The 22,426-nt window shown below is 40.9% G+C and overlaps 1 protein-coding gene across 1 annotated transcript in view; it reads right to left on the bottom strand.

The window, feature by feature from the left end:
* Positions 1-22,426, bottom strand: part of tgfbr3 (transforming growth factor, beta receptor III) — a 72,132-nt gene that overhangs the window by 4,407 nt on the left and 45,299 nt on the right. The window contains exons 6-16 of the mRNA XM_023416495.2: positions 21,650-21,812; positions 21,052-21,199; positions 18,309-18,498; positions 16,192-16,475; positions 14,574-14,729; positions 12,628-12,777; positions 11,972-12,157; positions 9,311-9,583; positions 8,516-8,642; positions 4,602-4,652; positions 3,816-3,923 (exon numbers count right to left, since the gene is read on the bottom strand). Of these exons, the coding sequence (XP_023272263.1) occupies positions 3,816-3,923; positions 4,602-4,652; positions 8,516-8,642; positions 9,311-9,583; positions 11,972-12,157; positions 12,628-12,777; positions 14,574-14,729; positions 16,192-16,475; positions 18,309-18,498; positions 21,052-21,199; positions 21,650-21,812 (1,836 nt within the window). The remainder of the gene's footprint in view (positions 1-3,815; positions 3,924-4,601; positions 4,653-8,515; positions 8,643-9,310; positions 9,584-11,971; positions 12,158-12,627; positions 12,778-14,573; positions 14,730-16,191; positions 16,476-18,308; positions 18,499-21,051; positions 21,200-21,649; positions 21,813-22,426) is intronic.

Below are 22,426 nucleotides of genomic sequence, written 5' to 3'. Positions count from 1 at the left end.
TGTATATGTATTAGAAAAAGCCAGAGGTCGGCTGGAATATGACAAATTGATTTGGGTGAAGCTACAAATTGGACCCTAATTCTCTGGAGCCTCCATTGTTCGTCTGTTCTCTTCTATTGTAAAGGAAAGAAATACTGTTCGTCTTCTACTGTTTACTATGACTGTCACTACTCGACATAAACCTTGCACTGCAGTTAAAATAAAAATATTGTATCCTTTACTACAGCCCTACGTAGATGGATTCATTGTTACTCAAGTAAAAGCACACGGCAAATGTGCAAAAGTGTACATGAAGAACTCTGGACTGCATCTGCCCCGACTTTTATCATCTGAAAGCATAATCTGTTTTCAACTGTCAGGCTCTGAAAGAAAGCCTCAGATTAGCCCAAAACAACCAGTCACAACATCTTTGACAGATGATATTGTAGACAAAAAGTGATGAGGAGGTATCTCGTTCATGGAATTCATTTCTTTTATCTGGAATCAATTAGTCTGGCTTTAGTAGATAAAGCAGAACAAACACGACACAGGGCCCTCTGACTGGAGCTCAAAACCGCTGACTGGTTTATTGTTCTAGGTCTAAATAAGCATGTCATTTCACAGACTCTCAGGATCCAACGCTTTAAAGGGCAAATAATAGTGCTTATATTTGTTCATGAAACGTCTCTGATTGATAATGGACAGCTTTTAAAATAAGGCCCAGTCGGTGTTTAATTTGAGTTTTTGGCTCAATTAATTCTGCTGTCTGTCTCAGAAAAATGGAGAACACACTAAAATTAAATTATCTTAGACAAATATTTTGTGTTGATAGTTTAGTATGTGCTGAATCTAGTGTGTACATGTATGAGTGCTTGCATATATGATAAGCCTATGTGTCCACAGGCGTTCCTGTATCCCGCTCCCTCTTTGGGGCCCCTCAGTTCTGCTAATGTTTACCAGAGCAGAGCTGCCAGCAGCCGCTCTCTCTCACAGGATCAAAATCTCTACAAAACAAAGGGACTTCAATTCACCTCATCTGTCTGAGGAAATATATATTCCCAAGTTTAATATTATCTTTCTAGATAGTAGAGATAAAGGCTGCTTTTATGTCACAGGAACATAGTGTGCATACTGTGTCCAGTTGTTGTAACAGATGTCTGACTCAGAGACAATTTGCCATCACAATCTCAGTGTCTCTTGGACAACAGTGCAATCAACACTTTAAACTTACAATGTAAGTAATGAACAAAGTATCCAAGAAAAGAAAATACAAAACTCCTTTGAAGGCCATGACATTTCTGAAACTCACTAATACAGAAACTTGTCTCAGTCTCAGCCATCAGTCCAGCTAATCACAGTGACTCCAGGTATTTTTTAATCTAAGAAAGTGGAGAAATACAAAGTTTTCTGTGGACCACAAATCTCCTACAAGCATGATGGATCGCTCCAATGATGTAGAGACCCGGAGAAAAGTGCCAAAACTAACCTGTCTCACAAGAAATATAATATCTGCATGGACAAAAGATGTTGCAACTCCAAAAGAGATTACAGAGCAGTATGCTAGCAGCGCTGTGGGGCTGTACTTGAGCTACATGCTAATGTTAGCATGCTAACATGCTGATCTTTAGCAGGTGCTGTATTATGTTTTCCCTGTTTACCCGGATCATTATCTTAGTTTAACCTTTTAGCATGCTAACATTTGCGAGTTAGCACTGAATATAAAGCACAGCTGAGGCTCATGGGAATGTCATTATTGCAGGTGTTGGTCATAAACCAAAGCATTGGACACAGTAGAATCTTGACATGATGATGGCGCTAGATTAGAAGTAAATGGATTTAAATTAATATATAAATGAAATAAATAAATACATTTGTTAAGAAAATTTCATAGCAAATCATCTGTCAAAGAATTTCACTCACAACTACAAATGTAAACCTCATGTTGGCACTCGAGGAAAAGTCATGGGATCACCACAGTTATTAGGATTCATCCTGAGTACCATGACTGTCTGTGCACAATTAGAAGTCAATCCATCTAATAGTTGTTGAGATATGCACCAAAGTGGTAGCATCCCCAGAGACTCTGGTGGCTAAAAAAGGAAGCTGGCATTGTTTTCTCTGTCAAGATAGTTTCTCTTCCTATTGTGTAGACTGCGATCCCCACTATTTTCTAATCTAGCAGCATATGTTTGGATTTCAGAGTAGATAAAGTGTGAAATTTCTCCCCTTGTGGGTGATTCAACCTTTTTATTCGTATGTTATTTCACCAATGGAGCAGAGAAGGAGAGTAGATCTCTTGGCAGAGGTGACTATAGCGTTGGCAGAATGCAGACCTATTGTATGTGCCAAGATAATGAGCAAAATGTCAAATAATATGTTGTGGGGTGCTTTTTAAAGCCTTTATGCCTCTAATTGCCTTATATGGAATTAATCTGTAAAGGTCAGAAAAACTCCAAATATAATTCCAATGACTAACTTTGAAAAGAAAAAAAAAAAAAAGGTGAAAAGTGTTTCTGGAGAGGCCAGGAACATTGTCGTCAGACCCTGAGGGGATACACCCAACTCTGTTTTCCTGTTTTATCACTCTAAACACTGATTTAAATATACTCTGAACTGATATTTTTGGTGACTGTTTTGGGGGATCTACATTCTTGGGGTTTACGTGGAGCTGCCAGTGTTGCCATATAAGGTCATTTTAGTGGAGATAGCTAAACAGGCTCATCCAGAGTTCATCTACACTAAGGCCTATTCAAATAATGTCAACAGGAACATGTGTCTGTATTAAAGAGTCAAGGCTATGTGTTCTTTTTTAATTTTTTTTATAACTACTATCCTTCCACCTTCTCCCTACACATGTTCACTTTTCTAATGTATTTGGAACATTGAGCAGTTTTTCATTACTGGTGACTCGAACAAACCCATAACTCTTAAATAAAGTGACTCTCTAAAGAGGAGCCAATAGCAATATTGTGATACAGATAAGGGCACTAAAATCTGACAGCTGGTCTTTCCTGCTAAATGAAATTGTGTTCAGTGAACACTTTACAGTGTGACTGAGTATGACTGAGTTTTAAACAGTGTGTAATACTGTAACTGTTTTGACAAGTGTCCTTATCGCTGCTAACTTCACCGCTATCAGGGAGAACGATTTACTACTCCAACTATCTGACACTGTCAAACTGTGACCTCCTTCCAAACTGTAAACTTAAGCATAAACTAAAACACTCACATTGTTGGATTTTCTGAAAGACTCAACTTCTAAGCTCAAACATCCTGACCACGTTTATGAAAGACGTCCACGGAGAACACATGAGCCACGGGGCAGCAGGTCAGTGGCATAGCGGATCACCAGTCATCAACACTAAGGCCAAGGAGAACAGGGCAGCTCTATGCAGCGGTGAACTCAGTGGGCTGCTGGGAGCACACTTCCTCTCAGGGGTCGGCCTGGGTCAGCAGCATGGGGAAGATGGGGAAAGTCTTGGCATCTAATGGACAGATTGTGTGTCTTTTCCTCTGAGCGCCCGCTACACCCAACAAGGGGAATTTCCAACTCGTCTCCAGCTATTGTACTGAGAATATTCGCTGACCACCCCGCAGCCCCCGAAACATTCAAAGGCAGGAAAGAGAAGAGCTCTTGCTGCTGACCAACAGGATATATTTGCAGTAGAGGAGTCAATATGTTATTGTGAACTGGCCTCTGTCAGCAGCAGGATGTTTGGCAATCCCAGCAGCACATTTTCTGGCACTGACACCGCTCGAACATTCCTTTGGATTTTATCTTTTCATTAATGTAGAAAGGTGAGCTGGGGCCGTGGAGCAGCAGGTTAAGGACCTACCTGTGTGAGAGTAGATAAACCACAGGGCTCCAGTCAACAGAGCCCCAATCACAAAGGCCGCAAAGGCGATCCCCACCACTGTTGGAGTGTCCAGCACGTACAGTGTCTCTGGGGGGGGGTAAAAAAAACAGCACACAATTCATATATGTTGAAATGACAACTTGGACATATTTAAAACCATAACACCAATTGTATGGAGCCCATAAGTTTTCATTGTTAAATAAATAAACAAGACATAAGACATGTGTAAAATATATAAATTAACAATAATTAAAGATATTATTAAAATCTGAACTCATTGTGAAATATTGTATTATTCTTATTTTTATAATAACAATCTTTAAGAGTCTTTTGGGGGTTTGGGTTAATAGATAGACAACAGAAGAGAAATGACAGGAAATTGAGATTTTTACTTTGATGTCATTTTTAAAAGCATTTCATAGCATAAAAACATTTCATAATGTCACTTTTATAAAAGGTGGAGTTCCTTCCTTTTCGCCTTTAGCCGAATAACATGGCCACTGCTGCCCTTGAGCTAGCAAGCACAACAACTGCTCCCAAATTAAGCGATTTAGCTCCTGTTAGAACGTCAACCTGTTGACAGTTGCAGCTGTGAGGCCCCTTTGCAAGATGCTCTCTTGTTTATTACTTGTTTATTGAACACTGAGCACAATGGAGCTCCATAATATTCACATACATAAATGGACATACAGTATAAAGAAGAAGAGAAGAGTAAAATACAAATAAAGAGAATAATACAGTATGACACTTCAGTAAGACTCTTACCGTAAATAGAAGGATCCACTGAGGGTTCTGGTGTTTCATGCGGAGGAATAACTGCAAAATAGAAATAAAAATGTAATGTATGTTAACCATCATGTATACTGATGCACAGTTTACAGTGTATATTTTAATTCATCAAAAAATAACACAATGCATGCTCTGAGTTAGCCTGTCAGTCACAGGCCAGAGGATCAATATGTGTCTGTTATTGAACTGTGTTGATAAGCAGTTCTCTGTGGAATGTAATACAGGAACCTGAAGCAGGAAAACACTGAGGGAGCAGCTCTTCTGTCCTAAAGGATGAACCTTCTGACACCGACTAGTTCTGCTCACCCATTTATTTCAAGCCATCTGGAAAGCTTTCAAAAGTGAAATTAGCTGTTTAATGATGTCTTAACTAAAAATACAAAGGCGCTTGTGTACGGGCGAACTCAAGAGGCAAGCCTGGTACGTGTCCAAGACTCCGGCACAATGGGTGCTATTCTTGGAAAGAACACCTCTGAGTTTTCATCTTGCATAATGGATGATGACAGGTCATCAGAGAAGACTTTAATTTCAGAGGGGGACGATAGCCAGAGGACGTCCTCTCTGCCAACCTCCACCCCCCACCCCCCATCCCTCTGCACCAGCGTTATCTGTCCAGTGTGGCTTGTTATGCTAGAGAGTAGAGAGAGTGGCCAGCAATGATTTCTGCTCCAGAAGCAGAAGAGAGAGGAAAAGCACACTAAACTAAAAACTTGTAATTTCTTTTTTATATGACTCTACTTTAAGAACGTCCATGATTATCAAGCTGAAAACTCAATATACCTTTTCAAATAACGCCTGGATGCCTATGGGGAACAATACTCTTCTGGGCGTCTGTCAGGTCTTGACTTATGTTCCCTACTTTAACAGAACCAGACAGAGCTCTAGAGGTTAAACTGATGACTTGTGTTTGCAGCTTTTAAGCTGTTGCCAGAGTTGGAGCAGCACAGATATCTGTATGACTGTCATTCGTTTATGTAAGTTGGCTTGCTATGGGGAATGACTTGTGTTTTGTTCAACTCTGACCTCTCATCATGGAGAGCAGAATCCACTTATGTCACTCAAAGCTTGTTAGTGCAACCAGCTCAGCTCCATGAAGCCACGAGCACCACATACTGTACTACAGATAATATACAGTGTTTTTACTTACACAAAAAAAAGAAGATAAGAATATATTATATAGTATTTATATATTTATAAACTATAACTTATAATACATTTATTTAATGGCCACAATCAGCTGAGGCATGAATCTTCACTCATGTATAACTTGAAACATCCTTTTCTGTTGAGTTTTAATGTGATGTTTTTGAGTTTTATGGGAATTTTAATGATAAAGGAAGCTACGTGATACGCAGCCAATGAAAACAGCAGCTCACATGGAGAGGACAAAAAGAACTCATTGTGCAGGTTTTAATCATCACAGATATTTATCACAGAAATCAGCTACTTAGAAGGATAAGCAATCTGAAGGGTCAACACATTCACTTACAGAGTATATTTTATATGCTGCAGTTTCAGCCTGCGCAATATTTTAAATAAAATAACCCTGATATTAAAAGGTTTTCTTCCTCCTTTACTCTCTGCAGACTTAGACTAAAGCAATACCACTTGTACCGGTGTAACGATCTGCACTGCCAACCTCTCAAATAAACGATACTGTTCAACTTTTCCTGAATGTTACCAGATCCATAAAAGAGGGATAAAATTTATTGATGTTTCGAAGCAGTAAATCTACTTTTGATGGCCCAGCTTTGAGGCTGTTATGTTTTTCCATGCACCAAGTTGGCCACAAGTGGTCCTCTTTGATTTGTAGATCAAGTTCAGCTCTTTGGGATGCCGTCCAGGGCAGAACTGTGGCCCTTGAAAAGGCTGCTTGTTTTGTTTGCCATCCGAGCATAAGTGATGCCTTTGTTTTAGAAAACACTTTGAAATTGAGTTTTTTTCACTATGGTTATTGCCTATCTGTGTTTACTTAATCTTCTCCATGGAAAATAAACCCGCTGCAGTGGCACAGTGGTGTGGCAGCGCATCCTGCTGCTTACTGAACTAGCTTAGCTCACTCATTTACTCGTTACCGCAGATTTTATGGTCTCTGTTCACTAATATCTTCACCAATAACTTCTCCAACACTAACACTGGCACTGCTGTGCCAAGAAGTGACTGCATCTATAAGGTATCTCTGCCCAGCAGTGAAACCCGATGTCCAGTTAAAATGTAATAAACACACCCACTTATGTTTTCTGTTCAACCCTGACTACTCTGCACTAGAGCTCGACTGATATCAGATTTTTGAGGATGTTACCAATATCAATATTTTAGAGTTACAAGAATCTAAAAATTAAAAACACAACATATACAATCATTTTGGTCAAATCCCTTTGAGCTTGGTTAAAGAGTTGTGGCCAACACAAAATAACGCCCTGAGCAGCGAGTCCATGGCTGAAGGAAGATATTCACGTTTAAGTGGAACCAGAAAACTTTGGTATTTTGGAAAATCGAATTATTTTAACAATTCATCTCTATCAAAATTGTTTCCAGTTAAGTTAAGATATTTTATAGACCGAAAATACAATCGTCAGCATGGGCAGATACAGTCGAATTGAGTTGGCTACCCAAGATGCCACTGCAAAAATTCTGCCTTATCATTGGCTTCTGCCTCCTTGCAGGATGGCTGTTGTTGTTCTTATACATTCTTGGTATGGACATAGTGAAGCTGGTAGAAAAAATCTAATTACCCTTGGTCACCCCATTTCTAAAATCCCGGAGCCTCCACTGCATGTCAGCGCTTTGAAATGACTCAATTCTCTGCAGCAATGTCATGTTATGTATCAGCTGCCTCTTACACCGATACAATAAGCGAGAATCGGCCATGCTGATATATATATCGCTCGGGCTCGAGCTCACGCTGATTAAAATGACGTGATTTCAAACTCACGAGTCCATAAAGTTGACTCAAAATGACCACAGCTCTCCTGCTGGTGTCATTGCTCAGAGGGGAGCCTCATTTGAAAAACTCTGGCAGTCCACTAGAGATTTGGGCACTCATGATATCACCCCCATCTTAGTTTATGTCATAATTAGTGACGTGTTATGATGGTGACCTCAGGCCCTCCCTGCATGCTGCTCCCTCCCCCCCGATCACACTACAGCCCCAGAGATACAGAAAGTGAATGTGTGTGACTAACCAAGTCATGATTGAGGGCCTTTACACTCTGGCTGGATTCCCAAAGCCAATGAGAAGACCACCACTCCCCTCATACACACACACTCTCTCTCTCACACACACACACAAACACACACACACCCTCCTCCCTTCTCCCCCTTCTCTAGTGGAAAGGGGAGGCCACAGTGAAGGTCCTAAGTGAAAACAACTGGAGCTCAATGCTGTATGACTCTTCTTTTTCCACCTCAGCGTGGACTGGTCCAGAGCAACTGAACTGGGCCTCGGCGTGAGCACACTCCTCTTTACTGCCGGCAACCACATGCTTGTATGTACGTACACACAGACACACAGACACACACACAGCGCGCGCGCCGCGCACTTGTGTACAGATGTTTAATGTAAACAGACACGGGTACGCACACACCAAATGTGCATACGCACGCATCTGCTTACACAATAACACAACACACACACACACCACACTTAATGATGACCAGATGTGGGGAAGTGATGTGCAGTGTTTTGTGGTTTGATGTAATCTCCAAGAATCAGACTGAGCTTTCCCTGGCTCCCTCGCCCTCACACCAGCTTCTTTCTTTCTTTACTCCCGGTTTCTTATCACACTGTCCATACTCACACTTGTGGAAATCAAATCTCAAAACACAACTCAGCTCATGGCATATGGTCTAAGTGGGTGTAAAATGTGTTTTCTTTTCCTCTCACTGACCTGTCAAGTCTGGTATAACAAAGTTGTCCACCACAACCAGCGGCTTAGTAGACGTCTTTTTGTTCATCATCATCATGAGGATGTTGTCCGCATTAAGAGAATCACAGGACTCGCTGGGCTGTAAGCACTGGTTGGACAAAAGATGAAAAAATTAGAGAATTAAAAACAGAGAACAAACGTTACTTCATGAAAGGCATTTTATCCTCTGCAATTTTCTACCAAAAAGGGTTTTTTGTAAAAGCTAAATTAAGCATTTACATTTTTCAACCTCAAGTAAATTCCTTCTGTCATACCTGACCAAAGTATCAACTTGGAAATTAAACAAATTACTATTTCATTAGCCTTAACCTGATTCTGATTATTATCAGCGCATAACTATTAGCTTGACAATCACAATTCAGCCTCAGGCCACTACTCCATCACTACTTTTTTCAGGTGAAAATAAAAAAAAAAAAGGAAAAGTAGAGGAAAGAGCTCGCAAGAGTCTGTATGAGTTGGATAGATACCAGAGTAAGTGAAAAAAGAAAATGATGGCTAAGACGGATGCTTATTTTGTTCTGCAGCTTGATACTTGGCAAACCTTCCATCGACCCATGTTTCCTGCCTAGCTTTGGGTGCAGACTTGACGCTGCTCAGCCAGAGTAAAGGTGCTTCGCTACAACACTGAGTTCTCAAACAAACTCTGTTAATACTATATAGCTCTGGAGAGACTATAACAACCCTGGTGGCTTGTACAGTAAAATCATTAAACATGCAAAAGACTAAAGGTAATTTGGAGAAGATTACACTGCATACCGGCGGTAGTCTGTGGTTGATGTGAGGTTTCTTGGTGCACAGAGTCATCTCACAGTGCAGGAAAAGCAGGGACATGTTAAACTTTGAGCTGAAGTTGAAGCTGAAACTTTTCCTATCAATCTGTGTGTGAGGGATAGGGAAGACAGAGTCATCCGTGGGGCAGACTGTCTCAATGAGAGTGTAGTTTGAGGCCACGTTGGAGTCGGAGTTCGGAGAAATGAAGCACGATATGATGGTGAACCCCAGATCCGGATCTGATGCGGTTGATGTGACCTGAAACACAGGAGAGAGAAGAAAAACATTTATTCATCAAATATTATTTGTCATTTGTCAAGACGGGCCTCTTCGTGGAAGTAAGACTGAAATCATCTTTCTACACCACATTCATTTATACTGTTCTTATACTTCAGTTAACACAAATTTCCATTTTACACCCACTTCATCATCATCTATTCATAAACCCAGTGCTTTGACCCTAAGTCAACACAGTAATGATCAGTGGAAAAAATCTTTAAAAGAATAAATAGCCATATTGTAATTAGTTAGTTAATTAGTTGTATTAGAGTTAGATGACACAATGCTTGCACATCTATCTATAAAAATGAAGCTATAGCCAGGAGACAGTAAGCTCAGCTTGGTATAAATACTTGAAGCCGGGGGAACCAGCAGGTCAACAAGACTCCAGGAAGTCACTTCTCCTGGCCAAGAAGTAGTCTGGCAAATAAACCACATAAAACCACAACTTGTTGTTTTTGACTGAAATCACATCTGTCATCATGTCTTTTAAATGTATAATTAATAATTAAAAGGAAGGAAAGAGGTCTGTGTGCTCCTTGATGGACAGTAGCTGGCAGGCTGCCAGAGTATCAGTGTAAGGTCAGTATCAGTGTAAGTAATGAGAGATGTCTGCTGTAGCCTGTATGTCATGGGCAGACAGCGTGCTGGATACTCAAACGGTATTCTGTCAAATTCAAGCACAACTATGAGGCGCCGTCATGAAACCAGAGAATATAAAATATAAATTTTCAATTTTTATCCTTTGGACAGAACCAGGCTAACTGTTTACCCCTGCCTGCTTCGAGTCTTTATGCTAAGCTAAACTAAGCTAAGCTAAGCTAGCGATCCCCTGGGTTTAAATTCACCGCATGAGAGTGGCATCTGTCTCCTCTTGTAATTCTCAGCGAGAAAGCGAATAAGCTAATTACTCAAAATGCGTAAATGTTCCTAATCGATATTTCATGTAAACAAAACGGGGTTGATCAAACTGAGTTCCCCTCAGTTCTACAAAGATTTTGTAGCATCTTCTTGTCATCGTTACGGCCTTAAATCAGCAGAAAAAAAACAACCGAACAAAACAAACAGACAAAAAACTGTATTGTACCTGTCCGACAAACAGACAGACAAAGTTAGCGACTGGCTAACGCAGTGGAGCTTTTACCTGCTAAAGAGCCAGATATTTGTCTAAGGAGTTGGGGGGAACAAAATCTAACTATAGAGAGAGTTAATAATGGACTAAACACACACAAACTCGATATGGATGCTAATGTTCCACTGTATCTGTATGCAGTTTGTTTATACTACAAATTGGGATTGGGCAGGGAAATATAAAGTCAGGAATAAACCCCAAAAAGTAAAATGATAACTGTTTAATTCAGCCATCAACTAAAGGAAAGACTTCACATTCATCCCTGAACCATTTGTCAAAATTTAGCTGCGACTATGAGTGTCTGGAAACCACAGCGAGGACCACCGCCTTGATATTGACACAAGACAGAAACTCAAACAAATTTCTTCAAGTAGTATTTCAGTCCCAGTTAGGATGGTAGTAACATCTTTCCACCCATAACCACAAGACAGTCCCCTGAGTTATTATTCCTCCTCCTTCCTACTTTTTCCTTTCCTTCTTTTTCTTTTGGATTGTCAGTGGTATCCTCAGGAGACAGGTCTTGGCCAGAGTGAAAAACAGACACAGATGCATAAAAGTATTTAAATAACACAGATTAAGGCTTATAATGTATAACAGAATGTAAATTTGATTACACAACAATATATCACGTGCACAACTGGTGAGAGGTATGTTTTGAACGGACAAAAAGCTGCTCTATGAGCATCAAAGTGCACCTCTGCACCTTTTGGCCATAGCCTCAGGTCAGGTCTCAGCACAGTGTGAGTTCTAAGGAAAGGCTTAGACCAAAGCCTCATACACAGAACGCTCTTTGTAACCTGCTGGCTCTGCGTCCACACTGTCATCGAAGCATCTCCTGCTGATATCATCATAAATCATCTCTTCAAAGGAAACTCAGAGTGCAAGGCTTTGCCATCCCTTACATGGCCTCCATAATTACTGTTGCGAAACAAGGATTTTGAGTCAGACAGACACATAGAAGGGAGATACAATGAATGTGAGAGGTGAAAGTGAGTGTTAGCTTTTTAGTCCCAACGAGACAAAATACAAATTGACCTTGCGGATGCCACACTAAGAGATCAAAGCAGGAAGAGCTAAAAGCCCAGACAGAGTACACACAGCTTAGTTTTCTCTGCTTTTATGAAAGTCTCAATTTAGAGACAAAAACACAACTTGCATAAGACAACACTGCATTAATCTACAAACCAGACATGACACTGAAATAACAATTAATATATTAGAAATGGAAAGCGCACCTCCACAAAGACTTGTTGATTTTGTGAAACAGTGTAGAAGGCCTGGCGTGAGGGGTTGCTGGACGGCAGCGTTTTGTACAGCTCCATACTGAACGTCATGTTGTTGACCGGCTGCCTGGCTGGTCCCGGTACAATCCTGGGAAGTGTTTCTGAGGTTTCCTGGTTCTTTCTGTACGTGCAATTGAACTAGGAGGGGAATGAGATAAAGCCAACACAAATATCAGCAGGGATCTGACATCAGATTCCATTGCTAAGCACCCTAACCCTACATGACTGTGTCTTAATGTTTGACCGCATCAAGATGGAGCAGAAAATAGGGCAGGAACCTAAGAGATACTGTATAAACAAGATCAATAAGTGGGAGACTAGGAATGGATGAGACAAAGGAAAAATAAGTCAGTAGAGAGAAGAAGATGGAGAAACTTCAAAATGGAAAATGTCAGGTCAAGTTCATGAAGCAGACATCATGGAAAGACGGTGAGATTTCAGGAGCCAGATGAGTCTTTACTGGCACCAAGGGACTCTGGGAAACAGAGTTACTTCCAATTTTGAATGATTTACATAAAGATTTAGGTGATCAGTGGTCAATGGTCAATTTTCACCCTGCGATAAAGTGCAGCTCTCACAGAGAAACCACAATAAGTCCACTGTCTTACCACTATGACAGACTGGTGCTCTGTGGGCTCTGTAAACGTCCTCTCTAACTCCACTGGGTCCTTCGGGAACAGCACGTCTCCGGATTCCAGATCCTCATAATCCACTGGCCCGCCACTCCCATCCTTAGTCTCAGCATGACTTATCACGACCTGTGATGCAGAGAGGAGTCTGTTAGTCACAAAACCTGAGCCACGTGAGTTAGGAAGTGAAAGGAAAAAGTCTTTTCCAGATTTTTTTTTTTTTTTTTTTTTTTAACAAATCACAGTTGCAAGTAGTGTTGCTTAACTCAGGCAGAGATTTGAATCTTTGAGAGGAGTCGCCAAAACATTCTATGACCAATGAGTTGGATTTAAAATGTGGGAATGTCCTGTGGCCTTAGCAGTGGGACTCACACTGGACAACAACAGAAAACATATTTTTAATTTCTCAGTAGAGCAGAGGCATGTCAGAGTCTGAGATGAGTACATGCAGCTTTAAGAAAATTCTGATCTCATGAGGTCAGAGGAAAGTTTCAATGACACTTGCAGTGTTTTTTTTCTAAAAGTCTGCACCAAATGTTTGCAGACCTGCTGTTGGTGCCACTGCTAAATTAAATCAACAGGAGAAATGGCAGCCAAAACAGATTATCTTTGATGTTTGGGGACGTGGACAATGAAAATTAATCTCTTTTGACCAGAGATCAGAGGTTATCCCTGCATCCAAGCACTAACACAAAGGATGACCTTGGACATGTGCCCCGGTTTTCAATCTGCATTGGACAGAATATGTGTCGTTCCAAATTTCCCCCCCACAAAAGAGTTTCACAAGGTCGGGTAGGAAGTGATTCATCCCTACTTGTTAGAACAAAAATGCTGAATGAATGTATTCTACAATAATGAAGATTAGTGGGGATGTCAGATGTGAGTGTTTACATTTAAATGAAAAACTATCTTAAAGATAAAAAGAAATTTCTTACTCTTTCACTTTTTGTGTAAGAACATATAAAACACGACACTGCAGCAACAGTGGATATTTTTTTCATTTTTCATTTATCCGCAAAACAGGATAAAACAGGCGTGGCGCAATAACCATGTGTTTAGGGCGCATACCATATGGGCGTAAAAAGCCCTGAACAGCAAGTCCCTGGGTCAAGTCCTGGCCGATTTACTACATTATGTCACTCTCCTACTTTCTATATCTTCAGCATCACTGTCAAATAAAGGCATGAAATGGGCAAGAAATAACTCCAGTCTTTGGGCATATTTGCGGAAACAGGGACTTAATGTCAAGCTTCTGATTGGGCATTTCCTGTTGCAACAGCTGACTGACTGATTTGATGAAGATACACTGTTAACTCCTGCGGTGAGATACTGACTGGAGAACATCGGAGTCCTGTATAACCTACGAACATTAATGCAAGATGTATTAGACTAGACTAACTAGCTTCCATTTTCTTTGTGAGGTTCCATTTGGAAAATAGTAAACCCAGTTAGCCTTCAAGTTATTTTAATACCTACTGAGTCATGTGTGTTTATCCCATATTGTACAATGGAGGGGGTCTAAAGCTAGCGTTAGCTGTCTCTCTTTCATGGTCCAGATGCAGTGATGATAATTGACCAGAGTGTCGAAACTCCCATGAACAGGTAGTCTGCTAACCTTAGCACACTGCGTTACCCTGTGATTTAAGTCATGTAACTTATAGAGTCATGGAGTCATCTTTGCTCATATCATATACGGAACAGCAAACAACACAGGCTTTCCCAACTGGTTGGCTGCCTGTGTGGCTGTTGGTATTATTAACTATTTTTATTTCATCAGAATGAACATGGTCAATCGAAAGCTAAAATTCACATCCTACGAAGTTTGACTTTAAAAACACATTCTTTGTATTTATATCATAACCAAGGAGGAGTCTATTGGTCTGACTTGTTTTAAACTACAACGTAATAACAGGTATTATACTCACAGAGTTGATGTAGAAGGCCGTACCCATACCCTGCATGGAATATATGGTGGTCTGACAGCCAGTCAGAGGAGTTTCCAGTGTGTAGTGGGTGGCATTCACTGTTGCTTTGCATTCTGGGTCTTGGAGCGTGAGGTTGGCATGAATAAACCCGTTCGCCTGAGGAAACATCAAAAAATGGCAACATTGGATAAAGATAAAAAAGTTTCCTTTATTAACTGATTTTTAGAACAGTCAAAAAAAGCGGTTGTGTGAGACTTCAAGTTCCCAGGAATAAACAAATCCCACAAGGTGGTCTAGTTCCAGCCCCAGCTTCTCCTAATTACAGTCCATGCCAGTTTCCATTCTGTGATGTGGGCTGACTGAGCTGTCCCTGTGTACAGATGCCAAATGTTGGGAACAGTCCTACTTGCTTCAATGTCAGCCAGTGTATACCAGGGACACTGGCAAAAACAACAGCACAATGGCAGCATTTTTTAGTCTACTTATTTCCATTAACCTACAAGTGACCATCAGATCTGTGTGTTGAGACAGTGTCTTCATTCGCTATCACCATTGTAGTAATATTACAGATGCCTAGACGCATTGCGTTACTTTTCAGATAACAACAACCTCAGAGCATGCAGGTTTATATTTGGCATTATCCAATCGCCATGCAGACGACATTTATTCAGCCTCTTAATTGGTCTAGACACTGGTATTCTCTTGGGTTGTCCTCTGTGTTTGTTGTTTTCTGGTCTTTTTGTCAACGTTTGTCACATCTCGTCTGTGTCGCATGAGAGAACTTGTAGAAACGAACGTGATTGATCAGACTGAAAAATTTTTTCACATGTGCGACTCCAATCCACGCTGGATTAAGTCTGGTTTGGAAACAAAAGATTGAATTTGTTTTTCTTTTTTGCTGTTCAGACTAAGGAAACGAGTATTATCAAGCATCAAATAGGAGGACACCCTGTATTTGAGTCATCTGTCTTTCTGTCTGTCTTTTTAACTGGAGGGTGCATCCCTGAACTGTCTGTTTCTGTTCTGTAAGAATCCATTCTTTAATTGATTAACTGATTGACAGCAAATACATTAATTTAATTTGATTATAACTTATTTTTAACAAGATACCTATAAATACCCGGCTAGAGCTTTACATATGTGGATATCGGATGTGCTTGCTCCTTAGTTTCACTTCAATAGAAAATGAATTATGTTATTATGTTTTCACCCATGTCTGTTTATTTGTCAAGTGGATTATGCAAGAGTACTGAACCGATTTGCACTGAGCTTGGTGGACAGATAGGGCATGGGCCTGGGTAGAACCCACTCAATTTTGGGGCAGATCAGGATTATTTACCATGAATTCAATATTTTTCTGTGAAGTCTGGTGTATGTTGTTCGACACTGACCTTGGCGGAGGTCATCGCTATTGAAGCGCCCCTCTCGTTACTTTGAGGCAATTTATAATTTTGTCCATCTTCCAATCTGAATTGAATCTGTGTTTTTTGTGTTGTTCTATGACAGAATTGAACTAAATAAAACTATTAATCATCATCATCTAAAAATAATCATTAGTTGTAGCTGTATATGCTTTGAGGCAGGATCTAATATGGATAACATCGTGCTGTCCACTCACTTGCAGACTCTCTTTGTCGATGCTGACCACCATCTTTGTTTCCTCACACTGCACACTGAGGCCAACACTCAGAACGCCCTGCTGCTCCTCGGGCTCTCCATTCTCCCAGGGCCGGTCATCGATGGAGGAATGTAGTGTCAGGTACGGCAGACCGTCAGACATGGGCGGGTGGAAAGGGAAGGGCAGTCCTGAGCGCCGTGAAGCTGTTCCTGCCCTTCGGTGAGGATTGTCACGCAGGATGGAGAACTCTGGAGGGAACATGCTCTCCTGAGGATCCACCACATCTGGAAGACACACATGGTTAGAGCCTCATGAGGCTGATTTTACAGGCAGGGAAATTACACTGAACGACGTCTATAAACCATTTCTCAATTTCACGCTCGTGAAATGTGCAATATTAGTCACAAACAAAATAGGAGCAGCTGTTGAAATATACGTGTAACACATTGTATTTAAACTTGTATTTAACCAAGTGAACACATTATTTAAGTGAGTACACTCCCCTCCAAAAGTATTGGAACAGTGAGGCTAATTCCTTTATTTTTGCTGCAGACTGAAAACATTTGGGTTTGACATCAAAAGATGAATATGAGACAAGAGATCAACATTTCAGCTTTTATTTCCAGGTATTTACATCTGGATTTGATACACAACTTAGAAGATAGCATTATTTGTAACGGAACACCAAATTTTTAGGTGAGCAAAAGTATTGGAACAGATAGACTTAAAATAGATTAAAGTGTATAAGACTTAATATCTATTTGCAAATCCTTTGCTTGCAATAACTGCATCAGGCCTGTGACCCATTGACATCACCAAACTTTTGCATTCTTCTTTTGTGATGCTTTTCCAGGCTTTCACCACAGCCTCTTTCAGTTGTTTATTTTGGGGGGTTACTCAGTCTCTTCTTTAGCAGGTAAAATGCTCTATAGGGTTTAAGTCTGGAGATTGACTTGGCCAGTCGAAAACCTTCCACTTCTTGCCCCTGATGAACTCCTTTGTTGTTTTTGCAGTGTATTTTGGGTCATTATCTTGCTGCATGATGAATGATCTCCCAATCAGTTTGGTTGCATCTTTCTTTAAATTGGCAGACAAAATGTTTCTGTAGACTTCTGAGTTCATTTTGCTGCTGCCATCATGTGTTACATCATCAATGAAGATTAATGAGCCCGTTCCAGAAGAAGCCATGCAAGCCCAAGCCATGACATTACCTCCACCGTGTTTCACAGATGAGCTTTTATGTTTGGGATCATGGATCTGCTCATGCCTTTCCATCACTTTGGTAAAGGTTAATCTTTACCTTATCAGTCCATAAAACCAGCCTGGCCTTCCTATTCTTCTTGCTAATGAGTGGTTTGCATCTTCTGGTCTAGCCTCTGTTCTTTTGTTCATGAAGTCTTCTGCAAACAGTAGATTCTGATACCTTCACTCCTGCCCTCTGGAGGTTGTTGCTGATGTCACTAACAGTTGTTTTAGGGTCTTTCTTTACAGCTCTCACAATGTTTCTGTCGTCAACTGCTGCTGTTTTCCTCGATCTACCCATTCAATGTCTGTTACTTAGTACACCAGTGATTTCTTTCTTCTTCAGGACATTCCAAATGGTTGTACTGGCTATGGCCAATGTTTGTGCAATGGCTCCAATTGATTTTCCATCTTCTCTCAGCTTCACAATTGCTTTTTTTTCACCCATAGACAGCTCTCTGGTTTTCATGTTAGTTACACCTCTAACTATAAATGCTATATATAAAAAAAATAAAATCCAAATCTGAAACTGAGTGTAGACATTCAGTGCTATTTATTGTTTGAATAATCAATGTAATAGGACACACCTGGGCAACAATACACACCTGTCAGTCACATGTTCCAATACTTTTGCTCACATGAAAAATGGGTGTGTTCAAAATAAAAGGTGCTATCTTCTAAGTTGTGTATCAAATCCAGATGTAAATACCTGGAAATAAAAGCTGAAATGTTGATCTCTTGTCTCATATTCATCTTTTGGTGTCAAACCCAAATGTTTTCAGTCTACAGCAAAAGTAAAGGAATTGCCCTCACTGTTCCAATACTTTTGGAGGGGAGTGTATTATCTAAACTAAGCAGAAAATTCTTGTATTTACCTGGCTCTCTGAGTCGGATATTGAAGTGGTTAGCCACAGGAGTGCTGGTGTAAGAGGTCACTGGACTGTAGCCTTGCTCTTCTGCCCACTTGATCAAGGCTTGTGATCCTGATGGTAAGTGCTGCTTGGGGGTTTTGGACACTTGCATCAGTCTCTCTGTATTTAAGCTAACACTCACAGTATCAGAGGCCTGTGGACAAGAAAGTAATTTGTCTTAGTGTATGTTTTTTATCAAAATGAAAGAGTTGCTTCTAGAAGACCATACATTTACAAGTCAATTCCTTTAAAAGACACAAAAGGCATGATTTACTGTTCAGGAATTATCACAGATATTCAAGTTCAAGTCCTGTCCTGCACTTATTCAAGTGTCAAGTGTGAATCATGTGTATAAGTGTGAGGTAATGGGCGTGTCACAGCTCGATCAATGCTGAGAAACCAACGTTAGTTTGCTCTTAAAATGTGTCCTGCCCTGCTGTATATACCCTCCCTGTGTGAGGGAAGACCGACTCCCTCTCACAGCCATTTCCCACACTTTCAACTCTCTTGAGCAAAAGCTGAGGAAAACCCAGTTTCTGACAGAAGTGAGGCCTCACTTTTATGAGGCTATCATATGACATGAATTGTTAACCCTCCCCAAACATTGGTTGCACAATCACAGCATCCTGTGTACCATTGTTGTCAAGTAAAAGTCATAGCGTGGTTTGTAACTACTAAATGTTCTTGTGTTTAGACTGACCATCCTTCAGTTTTATTTTAATACCTTGTGGACATTTCTGTAAAATTTCTGAATGAGGAATATTGTACATTATTACAGAATAACACAAACATAGTTGTAAGTGGGTAGTTAAGTTTGTAGCATTAAAACAATTTACTGTGTTTCTAAATGTGTATGTGCCTGTTATTGACATTCCTCTCACCATGTTGCTTAGCATTACTGTCCATAATAATGATAATAATAATAATGTGGATGCAATGACAATATTAAGATGCTGATGTCTAGCAGGTATAATCTTTACATGTTCATCATTTAACATGTTAGCATGCTAACATTTGCAACAATGTACAGCTGAGGCCAATGAGGATGTGATCATAGTTGATAAAAAAAACTAAATTATCGGATAATAACAGAAATGTCGACCTGCTGGTGGCGTTAACTGAAAAGTCAGAGGATCACAACGTGATTGCAAGTCCTCCTCAGAAAGACATGAATGCCTGTAGAAAATTTCATGGCAATCCATTCAATAGTTGTTGACACATTTCACTCTGGACTGATAGACTGACCAACAGTGGCATCCTTGGAGCCATGCCTCTAGCAGACCTCACCTTTAGCCTTGGCAACTTCTTTATTCTATGACAATAGATTAATTGAAGAAATAATCAATAGATTAATCAGGAAGGAAAATAATTGTTAGCTGCAGGCCTAATGCACAAGTTTCTGCTGTATGTAAGCTAATACATTAACAATTTACATATAAAAAATTATCTAAATTCCTAACGAGAGCTTCTACATTGTTGTATAAGGTCCAAGTGTTAAGTGGGTATAAGGAAACATACACAGTTTCTGCTGTGCACCTCCATCAGAGGCTTTGCCATCCATTTGTGCTGCTCTTTAAGTTTCACAGGTCACTCACACAACCTGACCGACTTACTGTAAAGCAGTGACCGAGCAGCTGTACAAACACACCGCGCCTGGCAAAAGCGCTGTGTCATGGCTACGGTTGCCCTGCAGGAGTATCAGCATTACACTCTGAGGAAACACAGAAGCTCCTGCGCACGTCCACTGAAACCAGCACAGGGCCAACAGAGCCAAGGGGTAACACACAAGACAAGAGAAAACGGGGTTGGCAGCATGAGTCAGCCTGGGTAAATACCAAATGTCACCTGACTCAGCACATATGAAATGCTTTGGGAAATGTACAATATTGGTTTCTTTCCATTTTTACTGCTCTGATTTTTTATTTTTTTGTTCCAGAAACAGGGTTTAAAATTCCAACCCTGGAGCAATTATGGTGGTTGGACAACTGCCAGTTGCCTATCAACATGATCTACAGTTAAACTATTCTTCCAAAGTGTACATGGGTGTCATATTCTTATAGTTCCTAAGGGTCCTGAGAGACCTGAGTTACAGTAATGAAGATTTAATATCAAAACTGTATACTCATGCTCAGCGCTGATATGTACGAAACCATTTTTCTAAGTAAAGGGTGCTATGATATATTGTAGTAATTAACGAGGGTTTATCTTTCGTGGGTGGTGAGGAGGTCCTAACAGCTCGCAGCTTAACAAAGGGCCTGAGGCAAGCGCTGCTCATAATTCACATTGTGACTGATGGGGCGCAAGTCAGACTTTATGCGCAGCTAAAGCGCTGCAGTGGCCCTGGCTCTGAAAATATGTGATGCCCCCACCGCTCCTGCCCCTGGCTGTCTGAATGCGATGACAATCCCTGGAGCTGCCGTGATGAAATTTCACAGTTCCTCCTAACCTGTTATCCCCACCCTCTCGTGCAGCAGGGACCAGGCGCCAATTCAACACACATTCCGGTGTAACAAATTCTTTGGGTCAGCGGTGCAAAGTGATGACATTTCTGTCTGTGACATGCCTTGTAAGCCACTGCGATGTGTGATAAGACTTTATCAAATCTCAGCGGTGAAGTCTATAAAGGCAAAAAAGAAAAAGAAAAAGAAAAAGAAAAAAGACATCTCTGGATGGACAGCTTTCATGTGTTGTGTTGCTGCCAGCTTACCACTACTTCCAGCTTGCCAATCACACGGTGGGCCTTGATGACCCAGTTGACAGACTTAGCGCACTTGAGCAGCAAGACAATGTCACGATGCAGGGGGGCATCGTCCTCCAGAGGCCGTAGATCCACGATGACGTCCACCTGGAAAGCACTGCAGAAAACGAGAGAGAGAGAAAGAAAAAGAAGAATTTTGGATGGTTGGGTCGACATTGTGTTATCGTGCCTTCTGTGTCTGGCCAACTAATTAAAAAGCTGGATGCATTCCCAGAAAAAAAGCAGACATATGCACTACAGACCAGATAGTACTAGAGTGAGATACAGCACAGCTACCAACACATTCCCAGATTTGTGGTCTTTTGGGTGAACAGAATAATCACTCCACTGGGGGAGTGAGAAGATTATCTGGCAACCTGGACTTATAGACCCAGTTTTGAAATATCTTTCTCAAAAGAACACGACTAAGTGAAAAGTAACCCCCCCCCCCGCCTTCATGTTAGTTCCCATCCAAAACAAACTCCACTGAGATTAGTGAGAGCATTTTGACCTCAAAAATAAACTATGACAACATGTATTCTTGGCTTTGGCTGCTTTGGCTGCTCACCTGCTGGAGTTTGGGGCCTGGAGTTCAATGATGTGGACCTCTTGGTCTTTGTCGGGTCCTGACAGGACACAACCCTTTGATGTCTGTGGCTCCACGTAGCCGCCCAGGTAGTTCAGAGACAGGAACTTGGTATCAATCTTGCAGGTGTCAGAAAACACTGGATCTGAAAGTAGAAAGATGTTTGCATTACTGGTTGGTCTGTGAGACTATTTTGATCTCCCAAAGGAGAAATATGGCCACACCACCGCAGAGGTGTCAGAGTCCGAGGTCAGCCGCAGACCAGCACCCCCTGCTTCTGAGAGGATTTCAGTGTCCTGCTCACACAGACTTCAGTAGGGGGGATGTTTGCTTTGACCCAGCCATTCCAGCTGAAGAACAGCTTCCCTGCAACCCCCGCAGCTGGTATTCCCATTGTCTCTCGTCCAAAATGCACTGCTAACAAGGACAAGCCTTTTCTTCCTTTCTTGGACGAGGTGCTCTGGTTGGCATGACCCATCTTCCTGTCAAGCTATCAACAGGGAAATTTCTCTTCTCATTATACGTGGGAAAACTAACCCTGATATTTTACCAGAATACCTCCACAATAACAGGATAATAATATTCATATACACATTTAATCAAATCTTCTAGTGTTTTTTCCTCAGCTTTCACGACTGTTCAAAAATTCGTTAACAGCTAAGAAAATACTTTCAGAGCATGAAAAGTTAAGCTCCTTCTTAGCGCACGAAGAAAACACAAGACAGATGCTTCCTTATTTGGCAAACAGAGCCTTGGACA

Source organism: Seriola lalandi, unplaced genomic scaffold, assembly GCF_002814215.2.
Source record: "Seriola lalandi dorsalis isolate HSWRI2012SDOR001 ecotype SW California unplaced genomic scaffold, Sedor1 jcf7180002054566, whole genome shotgun sequence".
NCBI lineage: Eukaryota > Metazoa > Chordata > Actinopteri > Carangiformes > Carangidae > Seriola > Seriola lalandi.
The sequence above is the reverse complement of the archived record's forward strand: the minus strand, read 5'-3'. Positions and strand labels throughout refer to the sequence as shown.